Source organism: Narcine bancroftii, chromosome 10, assembly GCF_036971445.1.
Source record: "Narcine bancroftii isolate sNarBan1 chromosome 10, sNarBan1.hap1, whole genome shotgun sequence".
Classification (NCBI taxonomy): domain Eukaryota; kingdom Metazoa; phylum Chordata; class Chondrichthyes; order Torpediniformes; family Narcinidae; genus Narcine; species Narcine bancroftii.
Window position 1 is genome coordinate 31,972,685 of NC_091478.1, and position 17,413 is coordinate 31,990,097.

The window sequence follows — 17,413 nt, forward strand, 5'->3', positions numbered from 1 at the left end:
CTTTTAAATTTGTAAGTGCTTGGATTTGTTTGTTAGTATTTTAATGTTTTGGCTGTTTTTAAACTTAAATATTTATTGTCTTAATCTCAATTAAATACTTCATTTAAATGATTCTAAATCCTATGACCACAACAGCTAATCAAAAGCTATTGGGGTACTCTCATGAGGGTTAGGCACCACTCAGGGCACAATGCTGCTCTTTGAATCCATAAAAATTAAACCCACGTGGGCTGAGACTTCAGGTGGCAAATCTCAGCACAGGCCAATTCCAGGAAGATTTGGCACATATTTTCTTCCTTTTTTAAGTCAGACTAAAACCACATCATGCACACTAAAAACAATGAAGACCCTTTTGAAATTAAATAAAAACATCACTTCTCAGCAGCTGATTTCTCCAATTAATTTCAATAAAACTATTGCATTGCCATGTCAACCTCGCAAGGGATCAGCAGGCAAATCTCTCCGTCTGAGAATTGGGAAATCTACAGAAGTTTGCACTGCCCTGTTGGACTCCATGAGCCACAGGTGTCCTGCATGCAGCACTCCACTGAGACTGCAGGCAGTTCTTGCTCATGAATAAACCAGTTAAGACCATGTATGCCAGCCAATAAACAAGGATTTCGTTGTTCCTGATCTTTTTTTTAATGTTTAGAAAGACAATTAATTTTGTATTTGGAATTATTCCATTATACTCTTTTGAAATTGATAAAATTGTCTTCCATTAAAGTCAGAATCAAGCATATCGTGCAGTGAACATTATACCTGAAATGTGAGTTGAGGTGTTTCCTTCTGCCTTTTAATGATTTGTTTTTTAAATTATCAGGTATAAAAAAAAATGTACAAACTGTTGACATTTTTGTATCTTCAGAACAAAAGTGTTCAATTTGTGTAAGTGTTGTTCTGCAGTCAATTCTTTTTGTGTGTTTCATTTAATGTTGAAGATAAGCTTGCATAAGAAGTGAAAAATAATTTAAAGTTGAGTTAAATTTTATCTTTTGTCAGTCATAATTTGCAGATATTTTTGAAAATTGAGATGAATTTACTGAATTTTGAAATGATAAGGTCAGGACAGTAACTAGTTAAAACATTCATGGCAACTGTCAGATCTGCATTCCAGATGTGACCATGCTATCTGTGATTAATGTTTGAGTTTAACGCCCTCCTCCCAGCTTTGTATGATATTTTCCGGATTAATGGTCACAACAGTGACATTTCCAGTAACACCCTTTGTGTGCAGATAACTCACAGGTGGCAGGTAACTTCCTTTACAGTAATAAATAAATGTGCTTAAGGGTTTAACATGGGAGGAATGGCATCATCTTGGTCTTTTGGAAATTTCAGTTGGATTAAAAACTGACCCTTTTCCTGTAAACATTTATTACACAAGTCAGCACCAAATTCAGAAACTTGAACCATTTTTTAATTCCCAGAAAGGGAATAATTCCCAGCCTTTACATTTAGTTTTTAGTTCAACTTCACAAAATTGTGACTTGTCAATGACCAACTTTTTTTTAAATTTTTCTCACTATGAACCATATTGACCAAAATACACATAAACATTTCCCTCTTGAATATACACAGTGTCATTTTCTCCCCTTTTTCCCCCCTCCCTTCCCTCCCTCCTTCCCACCCCCCTCCCCACCCACTAAACGTTCAACTTAGTCAATGACCAACTTGATCAAATTCTTTCACTTCTGTGCATCAACTTACACAAATTCTGTGCATCACATTCTGTGCATCACATTCTGTGCATCACATTCTGTGCATCACATTCTGTGCATCACATTCTACAAAAATAGTCAAATGGATATTCACTTTGTAATTATGAGTTTACTCTCCTCAAATAATTTAGCACATGGCGTGGTAAAAAGTGTAGTCTATGTGCAAATACAGTCGATCTCTCCATGGAGTTTGAAACCTTGATCCTCCAAGTTCCCTTTGAAATTTTTACTTGCCTGCTCTTCCAGCATTTACTATTCATCTCCTCGCTGCAGGCTCCACTATTGTACAAGGCCTCTGTCACACACTGTTTCGCACCACATCTGATTGCTGCAAGTCCCAGCCCTAACATTCCAATTTCCCCTCGGCTTCAACTTTGACATTACCAATGCCCACTGTAGCTAATCATGAGCCTGACATTCCATCTTCCTGCACTTTCTGAGATGTGAAACAATATCTAGTCCCTTTTGAAGGATAAAGTTCAATATTGCTTTGAAATGCTGCACTTGGTAGCAGTGTCCATGTGCAGTGGAAAATCCACACTTTCCTTTCATATAGGAGATGTTGGACTCATTATTAGCAGTCGTCTACGTGGAATAATATTGCAAAATAAATTTCCATTAAAATATTACTCTGCATGAGTGATACAGATTCTTTGGCTTGGCTTCGCGGACGAAGATTTATGGAGGGGGTAAATGTCCACGTCAGCTGCAGGCTCGTTTGTGGCTGACAAGTCCGATGCGGGACAGGCAGACACAGTTGCAGCGGTTGCAAGGGAAAATTGGTTGGTTGGGGGTCGGGTGTTGGGTTTGTCCTCCTTTGTCTTTTGTCAGTGAGGTGGGCTCTGCAGTCTTCTTCAAAGGAGGTTGCTGCCCGCCAAACTGTGAGGCGCCAAGATACACGGTTTGAGGCGAGATCAGCCCACTGGCGGTGGTCAATGTGGCAGGCACCAAGAGATTTCTTTAGGCAGTCCTTGTACCTCTTCTTTGGTGCACCTCTGTCTCAGTGGCCAGTAGAGAGCTCGCCATAGAACACGATCTTGGGAAGGCGATGGTCCTCCATTCTGGAGACGTGACCCACCCAGCGCAGCTGGATCTTCAGCAGCGTGGACTTGATGCTGTCGGCCTCTGCCATCTCGAGTACTTCGATGTTAGGGATGAAGGCGCTCCAATGAATGTTGAGGATGGAGCGGAGACAACGCTGGTGGAAGCGTTCTAGGAGCCGTAGGTGATGCCGGTAGAGGACCCATGATTCGGAGTCGAACAGGAGTGTGGGTATGACAACGGCTCTGTATACGCTTATCTTTGTGAGGTTTTTCAGTTGGTTGTTTTTCCAGACTCTTTTGTGTAGTCTTCCAAAGGTGCTATTTGCCTTGGCGAGTCTGTTGTCTATACAATAACCAGGATAGTTCCAAGAAAGGAGTCATAATATATTTGATAATAGGAAGAAGAATATCATCAACTGAACTCATAGATTTGACCAGCATTTGATTAAAACATATTGGGGGTTTTTTTCCTGAGTAAATGCATTCTCCTTTGGTTTAAAGTAGGTTGCATATTTCTTTTCATTTTTATTAGTATGATAAAGAGGAACAGTTTGCATCGGAACGGATGGAGACTAATATCCTGCTAGAGAGATTTGCTACACCTATGCAGGAGGGAGTAAACTAATCTGATGTGGGATTGGAATCCAAAGAACAATATTGCCAAATGAGAAAGATGAAGCTAGCAAGTCCAGTAGGCATTAAGGAAGAGGCAGGATAGGAGGCAAGGAAGGTCTGATGGATTAAATTGCATTTACAAGTATGGCAGCTGAAAGCGAGGCATGAATTGTCAGCAATATCACAAATGCCAATGAGGAAGCGTAAAGGAGTGAGATAAATCACCTTGTTAAATGATGTAATGACAACAATGTGCTCAATATCAGCAAAACCAAGTAGATGATGTGGACTTCAGTTGGAAGTCAGGGGAACACAACCCAGTCCTCATTGAGGGCTCATTGTAGAGAAGGTCAAGAAATTCCTGGGTGTCAACATCTCTGAGGATCTGTCCTAGAACCTCCATGTTGATGCAATCACAAAGAAGACTCACCAGCATCTGTACTTTGTGAAGTGTCTGAGGAGATTCGGTATGTCACCAAAGACTCTCGTAAACTTCTACAGGTGTACTGTGGAGAGCATTCTGGTTGGTCACATTACTGCCTGGTATGGAGGTGCCAACTCTCAGGAGAAGAATAAACTCCAGAGGGTTGTTAACTCGGCCTGTGACATCACAGGCACCAGACTTCATTTCATCGAGGACATCGACATGAGGTGGTGTTAAAAAACAGCTTCCATCTCAAAGACCCCCATACCCTCTTCCTTCTGCTACCTTCCGGGTAAAAGGTACAGGAGCCTAAAAACAAGCACTCATCAGTACAAGGACAGCTTCTTCCCCACTGCCATCAGATTCCTGAATAATCAATGAACCAAAGACTCTTACTTTTCATGCACTATTATTTTTATTTTTTTATAGCTATGTTGTAAGATGGTTATAATATGAATGTTTATCCTATGATGCTTCCGCTACAGAAACACCAAATTTCAAGACAATAAATTCTGTTACTGCTATTACAGAAAATGGCTGAGGGATGGGCAGGATTAGCTTAATGTTCTGGGGTAAAGATACTTCTGGCATGAATTGAATTATTTGCCATGTGTATATCCAGTTAAGACACTGCGTACTTAAATAAAACGGGTAGTGCAAAATAAAGCATAAGTGCAGAGTTTAGTGTTAAAGGAGGTTCAATTAAAACATGATTGGGTTAGAGGTGAAAACGTATATCCCCAGGGGAAATGTCCACCAAGGCTATATGGGCAGAACTGAGAAATTAAATAAAAAGTAATTTTGATGGGTTATATTGTAGATTACCCCAAGAGACGGCAGGAATTAGCAGAGCAGATGTGTAGGGAAATCACAGAAGGGTAGAGGAATAATAGGGCTGTAATAGGATTTTTTTTTAAACTTCCCTGATATTTACTGGGTCTATCAGAGTGCTCCAGCATTAGATGGGACATGTTTTGTCAAGTGCATCCAAGAAGGTTCTCTGAAGCAATGTGTAGATAGATGGCTCTACTAGACAAGGAGCTGCACGTGACCTCCTCTTGGAGTTGAGCTGAGCAAGTGTCTAATGTGTCATTGAGAGTACTTTTGTACCTATGACTATAATTCTGATCGTATTGTGATAATTATGGGAAAAAGATTGGCTTAATCTTTGTCTCAAATCAGTTAATTTGATGGTACTTGAAGGGAACTTGCAAGGATTGATTGGAAAAGCTTCTTACACATATAAGGACGTCTGGTAAATGGGAAGCTTTTGAAAAAGACACAAAAGTTCAAGGGCACGCTGTTCCTATCAGAATATAAGGCAAGGCTTTCAGGACCAGGATTTTAAACTCTGTTCAGGGAAAAGGAAGAGACGTACATCAGCTGAGATCAAGTGAGTTCTTCGGGTGTAAAGGATGCACGATATACAAGGGAATTGGGAAGGCAAATATCAGATATCCCTTGATAGATTTAAGCATAGATTGTATAGATTTGCTTTATTTGTTGCTTTTCTTTATAAATTTCAGTAGCAAGAAAGGGTTAAAAAGAATACTTTGATGGGAAAATACTAGTCTGTTAAGGAAATTGTTTTATTTTTAGTAACGCAGCTGCAAGTTGTTAGAACCAAGACCATTCCATTCTCTAAACTTGTGCTAGATGTTTTGCTGGTCTACAAAGTGCAAATTATAACAGGTCATATGAATAGTCATGAACAGGCTGTAAAAATGGGAAGCTAAACCTTATAAAAAGGCTTGAGCCCATCTGCGTATAGGCTTTCTTGCAGAAAGACCTTGTTAGTTAGAACAGGTCTCTCCCCACAGCCATATGTCAGTCCCCACACTGATCCCTACTTACAAATAAAAAGTTTACAGGTGCACTACAGTACCCCATATAGCTTTGCTATGTATATAGTATGCTGTTCACACCACATCCACCGCATAACGCCTAATTTCCCAGAACGTATCATGGACGTTAAATGGCGCGAATCTGTATATTAAGGGCAAAAAAAGAGAATGCGTTCCTTTTAAGTGTGGTAATTATGTGTAGATCCATAGAAAATACGAGACGGCTTAAACGAATAGTCATCTATATTTATTATGGAGAAGGTCATGAAAGGCAGTGAGTTTGGGATAGAGAATGGTGATATCATGATGCGTACTGACTGACTTTGTGGAAGAGGAGGTGTTGGCGGTCTTGAAGGATGCAAATCCCCAGGGCCTGACCAAGTGTATTCTAGCATGTTGGACAGCAAGGTAGGAGATCAATGTAGCCTTGGCAGAGATTTTTGTATTGTTAGCCAAGAATGGAGATGGTTAATGAATCTTTATTTACAAAGTGCTGCAAGGTCAAGCCAGGGAATTGCAGGCCAGTGAGGCTTATGTCAGTCGTGGGAAAGTTAATGGAAGGGATTCTGAGGGACAGTTTTTTTTTAAAGCATTTAGAAAGGCAAGGACTGATTATGAATAGTTGACTTGGCTTTGTTTATGAAGATCAAGTCTCACCAATTCTGTTTCCGAGGTGATAGAGGATTATCAAGGGCAAGGCAATTCATTGTCTATGTGGACTTCTTGGGTCCCATGTGATCAGTTGGTCCAGAATACAATACATAGGATCCAAGTAAGGTAGCACATTGGATACAAATTAGCTTTGTGGTAGTGGAGGGTGCTTTACAGGTTTGAGATCTGTAATTAGTGGTGTTCTAAAAGTAACATTGCTGGGTTTTTAATTATTCATTGTATGAGTTGAGTTGGAACAGAATGTTCAGTTTGCAGATGACACCATTAATTGGTAATAATGGACAATGAAAGACCTTAATCAGCAGTTCTCAACCTTCCACTCACATATCACCTTAAGTACTCCCTTACTAACCACAGAACATAGGTATAGGTATGGTGGTATGTGAGTGGGGGAAAATGGTTGAGAACCACTGACATTAATCAAGGGTGAGAGGTGGGCAAGGGAATGGACGTATGAATTCAACTCTGACGTGTGCAAAGTAATGCAGTTTGGGAAGAAGAACCAGGTCAGAGCCTGCACAATGAATGTCAGGGACCTGGAAAATGATATTAAACAGTGAGGTCTTGGATTACGTCCATAGTTCCAAGAACTATGGACACATTGGTGAGGAAGGTGGATAATATGCTTGCCTTCATTGAGGCAGTGAGTGTTAAAATTGGGATATAAAGTTAGTTGTGTAAATTGCTGTTAAGGCTGGACTTGGAGTGTTGTACGCAGTTTGCTGTGTTATAGGAAGGGTATGATTTAAGTGAGAGAAGGTAAGAGCAGTGACAGTAATGTTGCCAGAACTGCACGACTTTTGACTGGCTGGATGAGGACTGTTTTCCCTGCAGTGAAGGAAACTGAGATGTGACTTTTATCCTGTCCCTTCAGAAAAGCATACCTGTCTTGTCCTTGACTTTCTATTTATAGATCTTCCATTGTTCTATTATCAAGAGGATTATAAAATGATGCGAGTTGTAAATAATCTGAATGATCAATCCTTTTTCGTAGGAGTCTAAATCTGGAGGGCATTGGTTTCAGGTGAGATGGGAAAGATTTCACAGGGATTTGAGGGCAAGCTTTTTCACGTCTGTTAACCTTTCTATGGAATGAGCTGCCAGAGGTGGTGGAAAATGCAGGTATAATTATAGCATTTAAGAATGACAGCCAATACTGAGGCATTTCCTCGCTGGAAGAAAACATCCGTATGTTGTACTAAGCATCACCAAAGTGGAGGACAAATGGCAATCATTACAGAATAAATCGATTAACTAAAAGTAATTAATGTGATGCTTTGAAATCTTTAGACCAATGTTGCTTATGGGATCCTTGTCTGATTAAATGTATTACTGAATAAGGAATGTGGTTCTGCTCATGGATTCACTGAAATTAATATAGCTGTGGGGCAAGTTGCATTTTATAATTGCTTCTGGATTTGTTTTTCATATTTATATATTGCCACCAAGTCATTCTGCACTCACCTCCTTCAATTCGTAACTGCTGACAGCAGCTTTAATTTGGAAGTGAGATGATTGGTATTTTCCTTTAAGTAAAGAATGTATTTATTAACCATGAAGATTACTACTTTTTAATTGAGAACCATGCATTGTTGTTTAATGTTCTTTTACATCCTCTGTGATAGATAACTGACTTGGCATTCTTGAGTACATTGCAGTGATACCTCCATGCCCATCTCTGAATGTGGAAATATCCTCAATCCTGAGGGATTGCCTAGGAAAGAAGGATAGGGATCATAGTCGATTGTTTGAATCCAATAGCAATTGTTAGCATTTCTGCAGCTGCTCGCCTTTTTCTAAACAATATTTTTGACTTAAATTTAAGTCTTGACAAGGGATTTTAAACAGTTATGCCTGCATTGCTTCTAAGGGAAGATGATCCCTTCACCGAATCAGCATCGTACTCGGTGTGGACCACAAGAAATTCTTAATACAGATTTTGAAATGAAAGCCACTGCATTTCTGTTAACTTACTCATGTACAGAAAGGTGTCTCAATCTTGAAAAGATATGGAAATATAATGGGGACTGTCCAAAAAGGTAAAAGTAATATTGTTGGGAAGGGACTCAACCTGATTCAGAGACAGTGCAACTTGGCAAGGACAAATTTGGAAATGAACTCCATTCTTGGAGTAAATGATACATTTACTATTTGCATTTATGTAGCTATCTTTCAAATTACTGGTATGAATGTCCAAAAGAACATGATTCAGGAAGGTTAATTGAAAGATTAAATCCAGAGGGAGACACACTTGCACAAACCAACACACTGATTTAACTTTGTACAATATGTCTACTCTTTTTGAACCACTCTGCACCTGTGACTAAAGAATCTTGAATTTGACTCTGGTTATATTCAAATGTTTTGACTTTTTTTTTCCAGATAATGCTGAAAAGATTTGATTTTCCTGTTGATTGCTGTATCCCCATTTTATTTGCATCAATAATTTGTAAACCCTAATTTTAAATTTCTTTTTAAAAACATGCACAAAGCTGGTAAGATGGCTTGTTAGATAAAATCAGAGCCGTATATATTTATGTAGAAAGCCAGAGTTCCATCATAAATTCTAGTTATTTACTGGTTGTCTTTAAAATTAAATGTTGTATTTGGCAAAACAGCCATTTAGATAAACCTATGTACTTTCACCAAAATTTGTTTAAATTAACAGTAAAAGCTATTTTACATATAACATGCCTGTTTTGGCATCTGGAGTCATTCTTAACTCTAAGGAATCCTTTTTCTTCATTGTGCTTATTACTTGGTCAGCCTCCAGCAGTATGGCAAATTTAATTTGTAGAAGAAAGGAAGATTACACCTGTTTTGCTGGGGATGCTGTCTTTTTCTCTCAGGGGCCACATCCACACCACCAAAACTTCCACCCAGCTGTCCCTCGGATCTAAACAGGAATACAAAAAATGGATTTGTCTTTTTCAGGAAGCACCTTGAGGCAAAAAGAAATGTAGCTTCAGGCTAAACCCAGTGTTGAATATTATGTACATGTCAGAAAGGTCGCATGGGTGCATCACTAACTTCATGACATCACAAAACTCTATCCAATCCATTGTTCATGGGGAACAGGGAAGGCAGAAGAGAAAAGATTCAACATAGAAGTTGCATAATGTGGCTTAAAATAGATTAAGCAATCTGAACATTAAAAATGCTCTTTGATTTATTTTCACCATATTTCTTCGATAGGCACCATTCATTAAATTGGTACCATAGCTTTTGTGAGGACAGATAGCTTTATTTACTACCTTGCATAGATTGAAAAGAAAAATGTTTTAGTAACCTTTAATAGTTGGATTTCCAATTGGTCAAGTTTGTTTTCTTCTTTCAATAATTTTTAACCACTTTTTAAAAAACTGTCTTCTATTAAATTATCAGAAATGTCTTGCATGGCAAGGACAGACATTCCAGTTAAGAACAGATTGTAGTGCTTAAAGCATTCCACCTGTTGTCTGCAAGTTAAACAAGTTCCCACCCTACTGTCTGTCTTTAATTGCAGTTTGGCTAGAGGTAGCATTTTTATTGAACAGATGCTATAACAAAGCAGATGTTTAAAAAAAGATACGTTGACAGCCATGGAATTGGTTTTTTACTTAAAATGATTTTGTAGTCATTCACCCTGTGAACCAGAAAATTGAGGAGGGAAATCTGTCAACTTACTGCAGTATTATCACATTTTGTACAATTTGCATCTTTGATTCCATAGAAATGTTACATTTTGGTGCCTGCTCAAGTGTGCCAAGATGCACCTAACATTTAACTTACTGGGTACTTGTGCATTATAAGTTTAGAACAAAAATTGCTTAAATGAGTTTAATTTGAATGTATTCCTGAAATTTTAAAAACTGAAAATTAAATTTGTTTTCTTTTGTTACAGATAATATGGTTTCTTTTGCTCGAGTATTTTGATTAAAAATTTAGATTTGCTACAGTTCTGTTTCAAGTATTAATGCTTTTCTCCTTTTGACATTCACTTTCAGTGTTTGCTAGTTCTGAGCCAGTGCCAGGTTTCCAAGGTGACACCCTGCAGTTAGCATTCATCGACCTCAGACAAGTAAGGCTTTTGGGATTATTTTTCATTGAGTGATGCAAACGCCATTGGTAAAAACACCAGTCATTGATGCTGCCTGTTTATTTGTTTACTCCATTTTTTTTTAAAAGCTAGTCGGTCCATTTTGGATCTTAATACCATGAACCCTTACAAAGTGCTTCTACTGATTGTTCTGTGCTGAACAAAAGATTTTAATGCAAATGAACCCTGAAGATTTGACTCTCTGGGAGAAGTGATGAGTTTTAACAATGCTTTAAAAAAAAGTAAACCAGTATATTCTGTTAATTAACACCCAATTTAACCAGTTCTAACAAATAAATCCCCAAATAATGAGTGGTCACAAGATGTCTATAATAGGATAGTAGAAATATGGAATTTTCTTCCATAAAGGCTGTGTGACGTTGATTGACTTTACAAGAAAAATAATAGTACTAATTGGTCAAAATAAGGTGAGTGGAATTAAGATGTCCTGATATATCTAAATGGTGAAAACAGCGAAAAGATTATTAGTGTTAAAACTTCAATGCCAAGTTTTTCTTTATGATCTATAGATGATAGATCATCAAGTTTAAAATCTACATCTCCCATGGCATTATGAAGAGGAAATTGAGACAGAGTACTGGTTTCAGGATATCTGCGTTAGGGGACTGGATTATTAATTTGAACCAAACTGGAGAATTTCAGATTTATACATGACATCACATACAACCCGGAGATTCTTTATTCTGCATCGTGGCAGAATTACAGTGCAAAATAAAACTCTACACAGTGTATACATGTATACAAATCAAGAACTGTAAACAGATAAAGAATGTAAACTGTGCAGAGAATAAAAATAGAAAATAAAGTGCACAAGTGAGAGTTCTTAAATGAGTCTGAGTTTGTTGTTGAGGAGTCTGATGGTGGGGGGGTAGCAGCGTTCCTGACCCTGGTGATGCGAGACTTGTGGCACCTACACCTCTTTCCTGATGGCAGGAATGAGATCAGAGCGTGCGATGGGTGGTGTGGATCCTTGATGATTGCTGCTGCTCTCTGACAGCAGTGTTCCCTGTAGATTTTCTCAACAGTGGGGAGGGTTTTGTCTGTGCTATTGAAAGGTTAAAGGTGGTTACAACCATGAGGAGGAAAATGACTTTATTCTGTGTGATTGTGGTAGAGGGGTTTGGGGACCCAGGAGGGTCTGATCACTAAAAACAATTCCCAGTGGGGTAACAGCTCAATTGATGGATTTGGGGTCCAATTTGTAAATGATGAGTGGTTTAGGATGTGTGCTCATGGGTTTTAGGAGATGGAGGTTTAGGGAGAAGCATGGGAATGCATTAGGAGGTGGTAGTAGTTGCTGACCCTGGGTAATTAGATTTAGTATCCCCATGGAGCAGTAATGGAGCCATATTTGCTCAGATAGAGGTAAAGTTGTGGCAATGTGAAATGTTCTTCTGTTTCAAGACGGGTCAGCACTGTTGCTGGGAAAACAAACTGCACAGAACTTGATGCTCATTTCCAAGGTTTGAGTTCATTGCTTTCCTGCTCACTTTCATTTCTGTTCAATCATTGGAATACATTAAAGCTTTGTGTAGATGCAGTTGTGTGACTCAATGTCTTTGTTGGGATTTTATTGAGGCTTGAATTTCATTGGAGAACTTTTGGTTAAATGTTAGAATCTCTGGTTTGGGGCAGAGGAGTTCCAGTTTTGGAATTTTATCTGCTCTAATCAGGATGTGAACTATGGATTGAGAGTCCATTTGTATTTTCCTGTGGAGTGCTGATGTGGTTAGTTTGGTGGACTTGATGGACTCAGGGAGTTGGAAATTAAGGATTTTTTTTAAAAATATTGAATGTATTATGGGGAAATCATGGTTAGAAATTATTAATTTCTCCTTTACTGTAGCAAAATGCCTTTCCAGCCCAATGTTTTCTATTACTTCTGTTGTCCAAAGCATTTGTCTTCAGATTTTAAAATGGTTGTCTTTAAAAGTATCAACTCTGTGCTTACTTAAGCTCAGAATGGGGTTTGTCTTTTGCACTTAGTAAAATGCTTTATCTGAATTTTAACCACACCAACCCTCTCCGTTACTCCAGTAAAACTCAAATAAATTAGATAAATAATTGTTTGCTTTATCAAATCTACCAGTACTAAATCTTGTATGTTAAACCATAATTTTCCAGTTGCCATTTTAGTTTATTCACGTAATGGTCTCCAATTGGTTGCCATCATTACTGTTTCACTGATAAATCTGCGATAACAGTTTATCTTTTTTCCTTTTGTATTGCAATATTTTCAACCTCTCTCTCATTTGTATTGGAAGGTTATAGGACAGAATCTCTGAAATTTCCACCCTTTGCAGATTTAATCTTGTCAACCTTTCAAATACATTTTTTTAACATCCTCAAATCACCACTGCCCAGTCATTTCTTATGGCTTTGACAATATCACTTTCATTTAATATACATTGTATCTCAAGATAGTCCAAATCGACTTAGGATTTTACAGTTCTTTTGTCACTTGTATGTTTGAAAGATCTTTGCATTGGCTTTTCATCTTTTCTCATCCATTTAGTTCTTTTGTACTTGAATTTTTTTTAAATCTTTGCATTTTACACAATCTTTTGTTTCATTTTCACCTTAATAGGTACACATCAAATGTCAATTGTCTATCCTTGCTCCCTCATGGAATCCTTCCTATTTTTTTCCTGAACTGTCCATTTGCAGATATTCCTTTGCAAAACAAGAGATTTGTAAAGACTTGAGGGCCACAGCTATGGTATATTTTTCCAAGGGGAGGAGAATCTACAACTAAAGGGACTAGATTCAAGGTAATCTGTGGAAGACTTTAAAAGGGACCAAAGGAGCACCTTTTTTAGACAGGTGTGGGTATATGGCACAAGTTGTCAGAGGAAGTTATTAAGGTGGATACAGTTTAATAGGCACATGGGTATGAAGTGTTAGGGGTGTTTTTTATATAATTATACCAGCTTAGGTTGACAACTTGGCTGGCATGGGCTCTAAGACTAATATTTTGCTGATCAATTTGAAATTTCAATCCATTTTGGCTAGATCTCTTTAAACTCTTCAAAATAAATATTTGTATATTTGATTAGATCTTGTCCTTTTCCATGCTGTACTTTGCTGAGCCATGCTTCATTTCCAGTACAATTATATTTTTGCTTTCTATAGGACTGGGAACAAATTGATCAAGGTTTCTTGAAATTTTGAAGAAACTTCCTCCTTTTGTCCTTGATTCTATTGCTAATTTTTTCTAATTAGGATAATATGAAAACAACATATCCCTTGTGTCTACTGCTGTTCCTTCAACCTCTTTAAAAAAAATCTTCCTGTGCTGATACTCCTATTTCCCTTCAGCTACTTGATGGTAAACCTAGTTGTGTAGTAGTTCCTCTATTGTTCCTTAATTGTCACCAGACAGATTCTGTCATTAACTCCTTGGCTAGATTATGTATGTCTGGTGTGGAGAAAGGCTGGTTTCAGTGAAGAGGAATCTGCCGTAAATTGATTAGAATCCAAGATTAGAGGCAATTGAACAATGGGAGGCCTACAACAAGGGGATGCCTTTCTTTGGGAAGTAAAGGAAATGCACCTCATTGAATATCCTTCCTTTCCTTTCACGGAAAACCATTTTGTAGTAGAATCCCACTGAACATTCATAGTTTCATTCCAATTTTAGATTCTTAATCTGAAGCTGATTCACTTTGAATTCACCTTTAAATGAACATATATTTACACATTGGTACAGGTGGGTGCAGATGTGGATGAAACTAAATGGCAAATGAAAATTTGAAATGTGAGGTTGTTGATTGCCAAGTCAATGTAATGCTCTATCAAATAAAGTTAACAGTAGTGGAAGGCAAATATTTATCTCTCCTGTGATTATAACCTTGCAGTTCTGAAAAATTAGTTTTTACTTGCAAAAAAAGCAACTTTTATTATGTTTCTTCAAAACAAAATGCTATTTAAAGGGCCAATAATCAAACTTTTCTCATGTGCTCCTCCAGCACCCTAGGCCCAGTAATGTTCACCCTTCAGTCTAGATCAGTGGCTTTCAACCTTTTTTTTAAGGATGCCATAGATGCTCTGTGGTCAGTAAGGAATTACTTAAAGTGATATGTTAAAAAGGTTGAGAACCGCTAGTCTAGATGTTCCTTGCATTGTATATGGCTTTAGTGCACTCAAAACTGACTTCTGTACGTGGATTTGTTTCCACTTGATTCTTGTTGGATGGCATTGAGCTAGATCATGGCTCTGAGACATCACAGGCTACTACCATGGCCAAGTGTTTGCAACACAGAAGCAGGCCCTTCAGCCCAACTTGTCTTTACCAACCACATCCAGGCTTGTCCTACGCTCATAACACTTTCCCTGAACAGAAATGGTGAGGCAAGCTAGGTTTCAGCAAGATGATTCCCACGGGGATCTTTGCCAGTAACCAAATAAGCCCACAGATTTGATCAAAATTATGGACACCCAGCTTCCAAGCGGTCCATTTGGTCAAAATCTATGCCACAAGAACCAGTTTGTTGCCCAAGCTCCAATATCTGAGATGAGACTTTTATTGTCATTTTCTTCAGCCAAAGGAACAGGCATAGTAGATGCAGGGATTTGATACCAATGCAGGTTTCCCCAAAGCTTAAGCATTCATAGATTTCATTCATATAGTGATCTTCCTTTTAGCATTCTGCCAGAAGTACCTGCCTTTAGATAAAGGTTGTTCATTCCATTCCACACCCCCCCCCCCCCCCACCCACCCCCCCACCACACCTCTAACTTGCCCAGCATTACCACATCTCTTGCAGTGTGCTTTTGTTTTAAGGGCTGGTTCCAAAGATGGAAAATCTTGAAAATGTAGAGCGGACAGAAGCTAAGTATTAAACAAGGAGACCCGACATTGTTGTTATGGGAGCTTTGCATTAGAAGTTTGTAATTTTTAAAGAGGCTATTAAAAACAACTGGCTGATCAGACAGAATCTATGGAGTTAAGCTTTCAAGTTGATGACCTAGAATCAGAACCACAGAAAGCAGGCTTTGGCCCTTCTAGTCTGTGTCAAAACATTATTCCGGTAGTTCCATTGACCTGCACCCAGTTTATAACCCTCCAGACCTCTCCCATCCATGTATCTATCCAATTTATTCTTAAAACTTAAGATTGAGCCTGCATTTACCATGCCAGATGGCAGCTCGTTCCACACTCCCACCACTCTCTGACTGAAGAAATTCCACCTAAACCTTACTCCCTAAAGCCATGTCCTCTCGTATATCTCATAATCGAAGTGGAAAGAGCCTATTCACATTTACTCTGTCTGTATCCCTCATAATTTTGTGAACCTCTATCAAATCTCCCCTCATTCTTCTATACTCCAAGGAATAAAGACCTAACCTGTTTAATCTTTCCCTGTAACTCAACTCCTGAAGACCCGGCCACATACTAGTAAATCTTCTCTGAATTGATGAGGCCTAAATTTCTGATCTTCTGGTTTTCATGAAATATTATAGACCCAGAATGTTTAGACTGCTCCGGTCTCCATGTGCTACTGGAACCAATATTTTCTGTTATTTCAAATTTCCAGCATTTTGATATTTTTAAGCTATATTATAGTAACACACAACATGGTGTAGCATTTAAACAAAGGTTATTATCTCTGAAAATATTGTGTTAGTTTAAATTTTCTTTTAATTATTTCGACTTTTAAAACTGTGTTTCAATCTCCTGCCATAGTGCTGCTTTGTCAAAGAAGGCTTTTTAGTAATGTTAGACTTTCACATGATGTTGGCACAAAGGACCCCATTCTACTGATTGTTTCAAAGAACAGCAAAGAAATTATCCTTGGTATCCTGACCAGTGTTTATCCCTTGATCAATATCACTAAAGAGATTGCCCACTTATTTATAATTGTAGGAATATGTTGAGCAGTCGTATTACCCAACACAGCAGTAATCACAGTTCTGTGAAGTTTTCTAGATGCTTCATTGTTGCACTAGGTGCTATACAAATCCAGGTCTTTGTTCTGCATGCAAACATACAGAGCATAGAAAATTAGATTATATAAATGTGTGTATCTCTAATTTCCTGTGCATCATTATGTAAATGAAAAGCTTTAAACGTTCTTTTGTTTATTGTAAAGTAGCACTAGTACAATGGTGTCCTAAGGGATCGTATGTTTTTCCATTAATCAACCAGCCTTAAAGCTCCTTCGGTTTCTCTGCCTTGAGTGACGATATATTGGGAATGCAGTAAAACACAAGCACTTATGTTTATCAGCACTCACCTGCAGTACGAATACCATGTGCCAATTTCCCTGTCATACAATCCTATGATTCATTTATTTTTTAATGTGATAGATGACATTTCTTTTCAAGTAGACTGTGAAGGAAACAGTGCCTTTTATAAGGAACTTCTCCGTTGGGGCAACTGGTTGTTTCATGTACTGTTCTCCAGTTTGAATTTGATACTCTGCCATGCCTTCATAGTTATGAAAGATAAGGAAGTAGCTCCAGTGGCCAAGCTTTACCTGCCCACCCTGATTGTGCCCCAGGGTTAGAATCTTGATACTTGCACCGCTTTACAGAAGAGCTGATGACAGGTAGAGAGTTGATACCATGGAAAGCCTGAACCAAATCAAAGCTAAAAGGCAAGAGGTTTGGGATTGGATGAAAAGCTGTGGCTAAAAGATGGATCAGTGGGATTGCCCTTTTTAGAAAAGTAGGTGACCCGAGATTGGGAGGTCATGATCCCACTGCCAATCATTGGATCACTAATGGAAGTTAGCTGTCTCAATAGCAGCTCCTTTCTCTCTTAATTTAGACTTTGGATATATATAGGACATATATTGGATATATGAATAAACTTTTTTTTAAATCCAGAATTGAACCAAGTGCATTGAGAAGAACCTGTCATATTAAAATCAACAATGGTCCAATTGTTTTCATTTCAATTAGTGGATTAAAAAAACTTCAATTATTTTTTAAGACCAGCGCATACACTGCCAAAGTAAAATGTTAGTATTTGTTTTCATCTGAAAACAGAA

The 17,413-nt window shown here is 38.2% G+C and overlaps 1 protein-coding gene across 7 annotated transcripts in view; it reads left to right on the forward strand.

Moving 5' to 3' along the window:
* Window positions 1–17,413, forward strand: part of LOC138744408 (exocyst complex component 6-like) — a 177,273-nt gene that overhangs the window by 129,917 nt on the left and 29,943 nt on the right. For all 7 annotated transcript variants that reach the window (XM_069900541.1, XM_069900542.1, XM_069900544.1 and 4 more), the window contains one exon: window positions 10,306–10,379. In XM_069900541.1, coding sequence (XP_069756642.1) covers window positions 10,306–10,379 — 74 coding nt within the window. The remainder of the gene's footprint in view (window positions 1–10,305; window positions 10,380–17,413) is intronic.